Here is a 12,647-nt window from a genome sequence, read left to right as displayed (position 1 = left end):
CAGAAGCGCTTAGCCAGACTTCCACAGGTACGCACGTTCCTGCAGGGGGTTTGTCACATAGTCCCTCCTTACAAGCGTCCGTTAGAACCCTGGGATCTGAACAGGGTGCTGATGGCTCTTCAGAAACCACCGTTCGAGCCAATGAAGGATATTTCTCTTTCACGCCTTTCGCAGAAAGTGGTCTTCCTAGTAGCAGTCACTTCACTTCGGAGAGTGTCTGAGCTAGCAGCGCTGTCATGCAAAGCCCCTTTCCTGGTGTTTCACCAGGACAAGGTGGTTCTGCGGCCGGTTCCGGAATTTCTCCCTAAGGTGGTATCCCCCTTTCATCTCAATCAGGATATCTCTTTACCTTCTTTTTGTCCTCATCCAGTTCACCAATGTGAAAAGGATTTGCACTTGTTAGATCTGGTGAGAGCACTCAGACTCTACATTTCTCGTACGGCGCCCCTGCGCCGTTCGGATGCACTCTTTGTCCTTGTCGCTGGCCAGCGTAAAGGGTCACAGGCTTCCAAGTCAACCCTGGCTCGGTGGATCAAGGAACCAATTCTCGAAGCCTACCTTTCTTCTGGGCTTCCGGTTCCCTCAGGGCTGAAGGCCCATTCTACCAGAGCCGTGGGTGCGTCCTGGGCTTTGCGGCACCAGGCTACGGCTCAGCAGGTGTGTCAGGCGGCTACCTGGTCGAGCCTGCACACTTTCACGAAACACTATCAGGTGCATACCTATGCTTCGGCAGATGCCAGCCTAGGTAGGCGAGTCCTTCAGGCGGCGGTTGCCCACCTGTAGGAAGGGGCCGTTTTTACAGCTCTATTACGAGGTATTATTTTACCCACCCAGGGACTGCTTTTGGACGTCCCAATTGTCTGGGTCTCCCAATGGAGCGACAAAGAAGAAGGGAATTTTGTTTACTTACCGTAAATTCCTTTTCTTCTAGCTCCAATTGGGAGACCCAGCACCCGCCCCTGTTCCCTTCGGGCTGTTGTTCTTTGTGTACACATGTTGTTCATGTTGAATGGTTTTCAGTTCTCCGAACTTCCTTCGGATTGAATTTACTTTAGACCAATTTATAAGTTTCCTCCTTCCTGCTTTTGCACCAAAACTGAGGAGCCCGTGATGCACGGGGGGGTGTATAGGCAGAAGGGGAGGGGCTTTACACTTTTAAGTGTAATACTTTGTGTGGCCTCCGGAGGCAGAAGCTATACACCCAATTGTCTGGGTCTCCCAATTGGAGCTAGAAGAAAAGGAATTTACGGTAAGTAAACAAAATTCCCTTCTTTACTGTCACAGATTAGTAATAGCGTGTCATAGACACTCCCATTACTAATCTTGGACTTAGTGGCAGCTATTGGTTGTCGTTAACTCATTATTACCCTGATTGCCACCACATCACGGCAATCTGGAAGAGCCGGGGGACACGCCGGGACTGTCGCATAATGGATGTGACATTCTCGGAGCAGCTGCGGGCTGATATTCTGGGCTGCGTGAGCGGGGGGGGGCATTATTTATGGCCCTCACCCTCCCCAGCCTGAGATTTTTTTTTTTTTATTTTTAATATGTACATTAGATTTCTATGTGTCTGTGCATTATATATGTATACTTCCTACACCACTGAAAATGGAGGAACTTTCTCTTCTTCTCCTAGTCACATCACTTCCTTGCAAAACGCAGGGCAGGGATGTACACTATGTACCGAAAAACACGAAATAACGCAGGAAAATGCAATGAAACGCACATAACTTTCTGCCTGCGTTATTCCCTGCATGAGGTCATGATTACATTACAGTCAATGGAGTGAATAACGCAGTTAGCTTCAGAAAGAAGTGACATGCTCATTCTTTTTCTTAAAAAAAATGTACTGAAAGAATTTTCTTAAGAAAAAAACGTAGTGTGCGCACAGCTAATTTTCTTTGCCATAGGTTTTGCTGGGGAATGTCTGCAGAAAGGTTACAACCATTTTCTCAAGAAATTTCTACAGCAAAAACACAGGTAAAAACGCAGTGTGTGAACATAGCCTTAATGCAAAGCCACATCCTGTATGTTGCATGGACCATACCTTTCTGCTGTGCAAAGACACTATGCCCAAATGGGGGGGAGCAAATGATGTCACTGTCCTGCTGTCTGCCTGAAATGGTTTTAAACATTTTTGTTGAGTTTTAAAATTGAAATGCCAGGCAACATCCTGTGTGTAAGTCAATGCAATTAGGCAGTGATTAAATTAATATGCATCAGAGAATACAGCGACACAGCTGCAGAGTTGTGGAACACTATCCAGGCCGAGTTTCATAAATGGCTGGCTCCACTGAACCTGGAGCCAGGGATGGTCATGTGCAATTATGGTGCAAACCTAGTGGCTTCATTACGCCTCGGCGACATTACATATGCATTGCATGGATCAACCTCGTTATACAAAAATTTCTAGTGCGCTATTATGTCCTGAATGCGCTATTGCAGAAGGCACGGCCACTGTCTGCTCACTTTTTAAAATTGAAATCCCGGGCCGCAGCCTGTGTGTTGCATGGACTGTACCTCTCAGCTCTTTTAAGGCCCTATGGCTAGAGGGTAATTGATGCTGATGTCTGCCTGAAAGGATTTTTAATGTCGTGACTACAATATGGGTCTCCCAAGTTTTGTCTTTTCGGTTGTGCCAGTCTTCTGGGAGCAAGAAGCCTGCACCTGCCCCTCAAACATGTTTTTAAATGTCAAGACTCCAAGATAGGTCTCAAAGTTGTCTCTTGTCTGTACGGTTATGGGAGCACCAGCCGTACACCTGTCTCATCCACCTCTATATTTCTTATGTCAATAGTGTAGGAAGTTTAATGGCTATGCCAAAATAGTGGTACTACACTGTAAAATGTATTTCTGCAGTTTTTAGAAGGATTTCACCCCCCCCCCTTCCCAAAGGTGTGTTTTCTGCCTTACGTTTGGCCTACCATTGAATTAAATAGGGTTCGATAAAGGTTCAGAGTTTGGTTTGACTAACCGTATATACTGTATATACGCACCATATGTTAAGTTAGGCTCGGCGAACCGAACCTTGAAAGGTTCACTCATCTCTAGTTATAATATACGTGCTGTTGTAGAGCAAAATATAGTTGTAGCTGGGGAGTGAGTTCCGAAGGCCAGCCGCTGCCATAAGGTTGCAGCAATCCTCCGTGTCCAGTAGCCTAAATGGCCACATTTCCAGGGCAAGCAGTCTGTAAATATGCCCGTTTAGTGTTTGGTCCTGTGGGTGGGTGCTTGTTTGGCTGGCTGTATATTTTCATTTCCATGGCAAGCCCTGGATTAGGGATACCTGAACGCTGGGCTGGGAAAAACGTCTGACAACGTTGCTGATGGTGCTTGTGAATGTGCAATGACAGGTGCAGGGAAGGAGACATCTGTGCCTGGACAGGGGATTGAAAAGCACGTAGCACTATGTACTTTCTTCCTCCCTCTCCACCTGGCCCACATGTAAAGCTTATTCTTAAATTGGGAGCACAGAGCATTTGAGGAGGCAAAGCAGGATGGTTATGCTGATTATGGCGTCATCATCACCATCTTGTCTGTTTCCTCAAAGAAAGTTATGTATGTCATACATCCATGTTCACGACTTCTTTCTTATGCGTGGGGGCTGCCCGCAATACCTCATGTTGGAGCTGGTATTATAAAGTGCTACGGAATATGTTTTGCGCTATATAAATAAAAATTATTATGCTGTATCTGGTATAAAACTAATGCTGTTGGTCAGAAAGCCTTGCCAAGTACAATGTGGAGTTCCAGCGTGTGGTCACGTCACACAGCTGTCTCTGAGCTGCCACTTGCAACCGCTGCTGAAGCTCTGCCAGACAAGTGGCAGCTGGAGTGGATTGGTTTTAAATGCGCACAGACAAGGCATACCTTCATAAGTAGCTTTGGCAAATTGGTCTAGTACTTCATAAACTGCTGAACCACTAAGTTGAGCACGTGGCTCAGGCATGGTACATGTGCGAGCTTCCTAAGCTTCAGAACCACCACCAAGTTACAGGCATGTTATCACTCATGACCATGGCTGGTTGTAGGTTCGGATGGCAAAAGACACAGATCTGTCTGGTCTATTAGACCTTTCAACAGCTCTGCTGCAGTGTGCGATTTATCATCTAAAGACAGTCTTTTAAACAGAGCCTGTTGCTGCTTTATCGAGGCAGTGCTTCCAGTTTGGGACTGATGGGGAGGGTAATTCAGACCAGGATGAAAGGAACTAGGGGAAGGACCCTCCAAAATTTCTGGTAGAGGGCCACCTGTGGACCTTCCCAAATGTATGAAAGAGGGCCTTTCAAAATACATGTATGAGGGTTCTCCAACCATTATGGTTTAGGATCAGGAGGAGAAGCCCTCCCCTCCCCCCCAAAAAAAAAAAAATTAAAGATCCACAGACGCCATCTTGTGCACAGTGTGTCTGCAGTTAGTGTGGGGGAAGCTTGTGTTGTTGATCATCGAAGGGGTAAATTTTACAAAATCTGTTTTATTCTTTTCACAGAAGATTGTGGCATCATACAGAATACATATGAAAAGCAAGTAATTGTCCCAGATCTACCCTCAGTCCTTCACACCCAGGATCCGTCATCTGATGCTTCTAAACAATCTCCTGATTCACCGCAGAATGTTCAGCAAAATAAAAGCCACACAAGGGGTGTTGAACAACAAAGAACTCACACAGGGAAAAAGCCATATTCATGTAATCAATATGGAAAGTATTTTACCCAAAAGTCAGCTCTAATTTCATACAAAATAATTCACAAAGGAAAATCTTTTTCATGCCCAGAATGTGGAAAATGTTTTAGTTGGAAATCACACCTTGATTGGCATCTAAAAGCTCACACAGGGGAGAAGCCATTTTCATGTTCAGAATGTGGGAAATGTTTTGGTTGGAAATCAAATCTTACTAGCCATATAAAAACTCACACGGGGGAGAAGCCGTTTTCATGTTCAGAATGTGGGAAATGTTTTAGTTGGAAAACAAATCTTAATAGCCATATAAAAACTCACACAGGGGAGAAGCCAATTTCATGTTCAGAATGTGGGAAATGTTTTAGTCAGAAATCACAGCTTAATAAGCATCTAAAAACTCACACAGGGGAGAAGCCATTTTCATGTTCAGAATGTGGGAAATGTTTTAGTCAGAAATCACGTTTTAATATGCATATAAAAACTCATACGGGGGAGAAGCCATTTTCATGTTCAGAATGTGGGAAATGGTTTCATTGGAAATCACAGCTTGATGTGCATATAAAAACTCACACTGGGGAGAAGCCATTTTCTTGTTCAGAATGTGGGAAATGTTTTATTCGGAAATCACAGCTTGATTTGCATATGAAAACTCACACGGGTGAAAAGCCATTTTTTTGTTCAGAATGTGGGAAATGTTTTAGTTGGAAATCACGGCTTGATGTGCATATAAAAACTCACACGGGGGAGAAGCCATTTTCATGTTCAGAATGTGGGAAGTGTTTTAGTCAGAAATCACAGCTTAATAAGCATATAAAAACTCACACAGGGGAGAAGCAATTTTCATGTTCGGAATGTGGGAAATGGTTTATTTGGAAATCACAGCTTGATGTGCATATAAGAAATCACACAGGGGAGAAGCCATTTTCATGTTCAGAATGTGGGAAATGTTTTATGTGGAAATCACAGCTTGATGTGCATATAAGAAATCACACAGGAGAGAAGCCATTTTCATGTGCAGAATGTGTGAAATGTTTTGCTCACAGATCTGCTTTTGTTAAACACATGACAATTCACACAGGGTAAAAGACATGTTTGTTTAGAATGTGGGAAATATTATAGCAGTTAATAAACTCTTGCTGAACATCTAGGAATATAGACATGTTTTACACGGAAATCAGATCTTATCAGACATTAAGAAGTCACACAGGAGGGAAAAGCCATTTTTATGTTCTATATGTGTAAAGTGTTATCAGGAAAAGTCATATCTGTTTCCACATCAAACAACTCACAGAAAAAAAACATATCCATAACGTAAATCCTTTTTAGACACCATACAACTCACACACAAGAAAGCAGACATTTCTTCAATTATTTTAGTCAACCTCCCCCGAAGAACGACATCTACAAGTAGTCTCCTTTTGATCTGTGCTTGTTTTCTCTCACATTCCAAAGAATGTAGGGAATGTAGACTATAAGCCCTAATGGGGACTTTGGTGATAATGTCTGTAAAGCTGTGGAATTAATGGCATTTATAAGTGAATTAAATAAATAAATTGAGAAACAGTACAAGAAATAATACAACAATTTATTTCCAGATAAAGTCGCACGTTATACAAAACAGGTGATTGTTCTGTTTGCAGTCAAAAACATCACAATCAGCAAATAGAATCCAAATATATATATATATATATATATATATATATATATATCCATCCATCCATCCATATATCCAGCCATGTGCACAGAACATTATACATTAATGGAGAGTTATACCCTAAAACTTGTTACTAAGCTGAGCAGATACGGACTGTAAAAGTCCGGATCCATGCAGCTGCGGGCTGAGAATACTAGCCACCAGCTGGCTTTATCTTGGCTAAGTATCAAAATTAGGGGGGACCGCATGTCGTTTTTTGGTTTGTTTGTTTTTTAATTATTTAAATTAAAAAAAAAAAAAAACTGCATGCGAATTCTCTTACATCGGAGTCACACCTGCGAGGGACTCTCACGAGTGTGACCTCGCATCACTGCACAGCCACGCACAATTCTGACAGGAGCATGCATTTGTTTCTAGGTACATGCACGGTCATGTTCAGTGAACGGCAGGCCGTGCCGGGTGATGTCATGCCAGACTTGTACGAGTCTGACATCACATCACCGGCACAGCTGCACACTCTTCTGACAGGAGTGTGCATGTGTTTCTGTCTACATGCACGCTCAACATACTGAACCGCAGACACTTGCACTGCTTTCCCCGCCCAACGGCCGTCCTGGCGTCTGATTGGTTGCACTCAGATGACACTCAGGGTGGGGGCGCATTTAACTGCAACCAATTATTCGCGCTGGTGGGCACTCAAAACAGTGATTATTGAATTGTCGACTCCGGAAGGGAAAAGCGTGACCCGGAAGGCATTTGCCGCCATGACACAGCGTGTGTGAGTATACCACGCGCGCTCCTACCCCCTATCCCATCCAACAAAATATTTAATCTCCGGATCTAGTCCCCATTGACTTATATGGGCACCGGATTCCGGAGCAGATCGGGGTTTTTTTTAATTGAGCAGTGATCCGCCGGTCCCGGCTTTTTGCCAGTCTACTTGTTACCAATCTATAATTTGTTTTAAAATATTCGGGCTTATTCACATGTGTTTTGATGGTTCGATATTTCATCAGAACCTGCGGAGTTGAGATTGAGCTGGTCGGTCGCCCTATTTCGTATAAATATACAAGTTTAAACAAACTTTTCTGGGTAACAGATGGAATACAAAGTAATAATAATCTTAAGCCACTCCAAAATTGCATAAATGTAAAAGGAGAGAGGAGTACTAAAGGGCCAACCATAATATCAATGAATATCAAAACCAATGCCTTATGGTATCAAAAATATGAACAAGTTTATTGCACATTAAATCAGACAATGGTAAAATCACGTAGAATAGAGAAAGACATAATAAGCACAAATGCAGTCCCAGATAAACATTCCCAAGCAGAAGGACATCTGCCCAATATAGCAATATGGGTAAGCAGCACCCTGAGATTATCAAGAGAGGAAAATTTTCCTCATACTACAGGTACATAAATAAAACAGAGCTGCTTACTGTAAAATAGTGAGTTTATGGAGATTTGATTCATAAACTTGAATACATACATTCATATAATGTGTGTACTTCGCCCATGCCTTTTTAAGAGAGCCTGTGAGTTGAAATCTCTAACCAAAGTCTTTGACATGGTAGAACCAAGCCATCTGCCATTGTTCATCAAGTTAGCTGACAACGGAGTGCTATATTCTAACTGGAATTTGTGCAAAGATCTGAAATTAGCATTGAGAATCTTCTTACTGTTACACTAAGGTCAAGGGTCAGCGAGCTTCAAAGAGTTCTATATATTTTACATTCTATGTCAAAGTGGTTTAGTTTTACAAGTCTCCACTGCGCAGGACACTTATTCTGCAAAATCATGAATCACGTGATATGACATAAGCTATATCTAAAAAGGATTGTAAGACCATGTAAAGAGATGAGGAGAATCGGGGTGGGGTTTGAATTATAAAAGCAGACCACAACCACACTTCAAAGAACACGCACTCAGAGGACGAACTCACTCAGAGGTAGAATGGGACCATTCAACCAGACGATCCAGAGAGGGACGGCTTATCACAACATCACAGCTATGTAAGATAAATGAACTCTTTTTTTCTACTTATCTATTTCTTTTCATTAACTCAAGCCAAGACAGTTACTTTTCTGTCATGACTCTAACTTCTACTGAATAAATCCATATGTTTTTGCACCTATTTTGCTCCAATCATTAATATACTGGCTTAGCATATGTCACATCAACCGTATTTTTTAACATATTTGGCGAGCATCAGCCTGAATGATTGAGAGGCACAGCTGTTTTCTGTGCGTGGTGATTATTTTCACACTGCCTTTTGCTGCGGGACTTTTTTTTCTCACGTCATTCCCTGCCTTTTGTCCGAGAAGGGGGGTCAGTGGAGTAACATCTCTGTCCAAAGACTGCAGGCAAAGACGATACACTGTGTCTACATCACGGAACCTTGGAGAGGTTTAACGTGACAAGCTGCACGGAGGTCATATGTGTCAAGCCTTGACGGACATCTGAGGACTTCCAATCCAGGACGATCGACCCATAGACGATTGGAGCCTTTCCAGGACGATCGACCCATAGACGATTGGAGCCATTCCAGGACAACGCATCACATATTGGTGAGATATGGATTTTATTCATGATTATTCTAGACAGTCATGTAGAGTATACATTTGACCATACGCACACTGACGCACAGTTATGGTCAAATCTGTACCGGCAATGTGAACTTGAGAATACTAAGTTAGATAAGAAGTTTTTTACTGTGAAACGGTTGCAGAAAAAGATACAAAATGTATTGGGTATGGTATACACTTACAACTCCATGGTGGGTGGGGCACAGCAATCAGCACACACCATCTGCATGGTGACAGATACACCCAATACAACAGATACACCCAATACAACAGATACACACATCACAGATGCAGAAACAACAGATTGTCCAAATTGTTCGATATTAGCAGAACATATCGAACATCTGGAAGATCAGTTGGAAACGAGCAGATTTAATATCAAAATTACGGAATGATATTAAATATGTATCTGTTATTACAAGACAGAACAAGACAGATGCTTCCGCAGCACGTGCCTCAGGTTCCGACATCCCGGACCGGCTGGATACAGCTGAGGACGAGAGTCTAAATGAGGAGGAACTGCGGAAAAAGAAGTTACATGACAAGGCAGCCCGTCTTAACATTAAAATCCATGACCAATTAATGAAAATCATTAATGACATACCCAAATATGATGATAAAATGGACGCCTTTCATAATGCGGACATTTTTGAGTCACATTCGGATAAATATAATCTGACGAATGATCAGAGAAATAAAATATTCAGGGTATGGCTTCCCTCCCACATGGCAAAAAGGTTACAAGCAACACCTAGGCCAAACGAACACGATGACCTGATCCATGACACAAAGGAAGATAGGCTGAGACAGTTAATTCTTTTTACCACAGGAGAGTCTACCCCAACAGTCGAATTGTTAGAAAACCTTAAAACACACATACAGGAGGATCCATACATATTCTTAGTGAAATTTGAACAAGGGTATAGATTGATAATGGAAATCGGACCTGATCAAGAACCGACTTCCATGGTCAAGGCCTTTATTAAAAAGTTTAAATATTTGGACCCTGCTTCATTCGAAATTGTTTCTAGGATGGAAAATCTACAAGAGGCCACGTCGTTTATTGATAGAATACGTAGACGAATGAAGCAAAATCAGGTAAAGTCAAAAATAGCCATGATAGAGGGGACCACTGACACATTAGTATCCCAGGAAAAACAGACCAAACACAAAAGACTGGTGTTGAATTCTAAAAACAAGAATTCGGGGGGGGTAACAGAGCAATATACACTGCTTTTTCTGTGGCCAACCCGGACATCTGAAGTGGGAATGCAAGAAATTCCTGAGGGCGGGAGCTGAGGAAAGGCTGGGTAAAGAAAATGGACTGATGCCAAACACATCCAGTGCACCTCCCCCATCTTCAGCACCTCCACCTTCATACACGCCCACTCATACTGACAACAGAAATAACCAGTCACCATATGCACCTCTGACCAGACAAATTAGGGAAATGACCATACAGGGATTGGATGGAAGGAGCAAGACACCTGCTGCTCTTCTCCCTTCTCCATCATCCTGACTAGCAAAGCCGGTGCCCAGGCTGCATCCACTGGAATTTGTCACTCGAGTTTCAATGGATGGCTGTGGTCGACCATTTTTAAAGGTAAATCTTGAGGGTCAGGAAGTAACATTTCTCCTTGATACAGGTGCGCAATTGAGTGTCACAAATGTTTATTTACATTTAAAGCCAGATTCCCCTGTATGTACAATTGTTGGTTTCAGTGGTAAAAATGGAACAAAGGTGACATTAGCGCAGGATGTTTCTTTGGAAATACCTGTTTTTTTTAAAACAAAAATGGATATTTGGTGTTGTCAGGATACTGAGAATATAATTGGCACTGATTTTATGGAAAAGCATGGCTGGATTATTGATTTGGGTAACAAAACAGTTTGGAAAGACTCTAACGGTTGTAAGGCGGTAGTTATTGATCCAAATGAATATAGTCATGTCGGGACCATTTGTTTGACCGATGTAGTGTCAGCAGATCATTTGTGGCCTGAAACTGGTGGTGATGAAGTATTGACTGAGATAGTACAGCGGTTTCCTTCTTTATGGGCTCAGTACAGGAATGAAGTAGGAACTATGAAGGACGTGATTGTTAAAATTGAAGGTCGAGACCCGCCTCCACAGCGTCAGTATAAGTTGCCTCCGGAGTCAGTTGCTCCGATGTCTAAAATTATTCAGGAATTGGCAAATTCTGTTTGTAACAATCCATTGTGGTGTGTTCTGAAAAGCGATGGTAGCTATCGGATGTTATTGGACTTGAGGATGTTCAATAAGTTTACTCCCAATGTTGCACCGATTGTAGCTGATACACATGACATGATGTCGAGATTGGATGCTAAGGCAAAGTATTTCTCAGTATTGGATATCAGTAATGGTTTCTTCAGTATACCGATTGAGAAAAGTTGTCAATATAGGCTTGCATTCAACCACCTGGATCAACAATTCGTATGTTGTAGGCTTCCTCAAGGCGCTACTATGTCACCAAGCATTTTTCATCAGGCGCTAGCAAACGTTTTGTCGAAATTTTCTCGTCCGGAATGTTTATTGCAATATGTGGACGATATATTTCTGAGTACAGAAGACAAGGAGTTGCACGTGACTCTACTTGCAGAATTGTTTGAGCTGCTGCATGATGCAGGATTGAAACTGAACACCAAAAAGGTCAAGCTGATGCAGACTGAGGTCAGGTTTTTAGGAGTTCTGCTAAGTCCAGGTAAAAGGTGACCCCTACAGGACAGAATTGAGGCAATCGCATCCCTTCCAATTCCAACATCACACAAGGCACTAAGACATTTTTTAGGACTTGTAAATTACTCAAGGGATTTCATTGAAAATTTTGCTGACAAAGCCAGACCTTTGTATGATTTTTTAAAAGGTGATAATGATGATTATTTTGGTCCCTGGGGTGTCGAACAGGAAAAATCCTTCACACAATTGAAACATGATCTACAACACGCACCTGCGTTAAGTATGGTGGAAAAGAACGCACCTTTTGCGCTTCAAGCACACACTTCAGAGACAAGCATCTCTGTGGTTTTGCTGCAGCTGCAAGGGGGGGAATGGAGAATCTTGGGTTACTTCTCTAAGCTTCTCTCACCTGTTGAGAGGGGGTTTGAGGTGTGCGCAAGACACCTGGTGGGAGTGTATTTTGCGATAAAAATCACTCAACACATCATCGGGTTCCAAAAGGTTATTCTCCAAACGCCACATTCCACACTGAAACTTCTCTTTGAGAAAAACATCCCAGGTGTGTCACATCAGAGATTTGCCCATTGGTTGCTCTCATTGTCTCCAAATCAAATTGAGGTAGATTATAAGGCCAAATATGTTCTTCCTCAATTGATGCAGTATGAAGGTCAAACCCATGATTGTCTACAAACGTTAAATGAACCAAGTCCATCTCTCTTCAGACGACAGTCGGAAGACGCAGATGAACCTGTGTTTGTAGACGGTTCTAGATTTTTTCTGGAAGGACACTATCACACAGGATATGGAATTTTCTATTCCAAGCGAGATGCACTAAAATGGGGAGACAAAAGGGCGCAATAGGGTCTTACCCGATATAACATATGATGTTAGAGAAGGTACAGTAACACTCACCTGGTGGGGTTGTGCCAGACACAACTCCTTCAAAGGCATGTGAGTGTCCGCGTGGTTCAAGCTGCGGCCCCGTAGGCACGATATAAATATAATGGTGGACAGAAGAAAAACGGGTA

The 12,647-nt window shown here is 42.6% G+C and overlaps 1 protein-coding gene across 1 annotated transcript in view; it reads left to right on the top strand.

The window, feature by feature from the left end:
- LOC142257479 (uncharacterized) overlaps positions 1-6,477 on the top strand; it is a 345,860-nt gene extending 339,383 nt beyond the window's left edge. The window contains exon 7 of the mRNA XM_075329612.1: positions 4,493-6,477. Within this exon, the coding sequence (XP_075185727.1) occupies positions 4,493-5,766 (1,274 nt within the window). The 3' untranslated portion in view covers positions 5,767-6,477. The remainder of the gene's footprint in view (positions 1-4,492) is intronic.
- Positions 6,478-12,647: the final 6,170 nt, after the last annotated feature.

This window comes from Anomaloglossus baeobatrachus, chromosome 1, assembly GCF_048569485.1.
Source record: "Anomaloglossus baeobatrachus isolate aAnoBae1 chromosome 1, aAnoBae1.hap1, whole genome shotgun sequence".
NCBI classification, from domain to species: domain Eukaryota; kingdom Metazoa; phylum Chordata; class Amphibia; order Anura; family Aromobatidae; genus Anomaloglossus; species Anomaloglossus baeobatrachus.
Note: the sequence above shows the minus strand (reverse complement) of the source record. Positions and strands in the feature narration are given on the sequence as shown.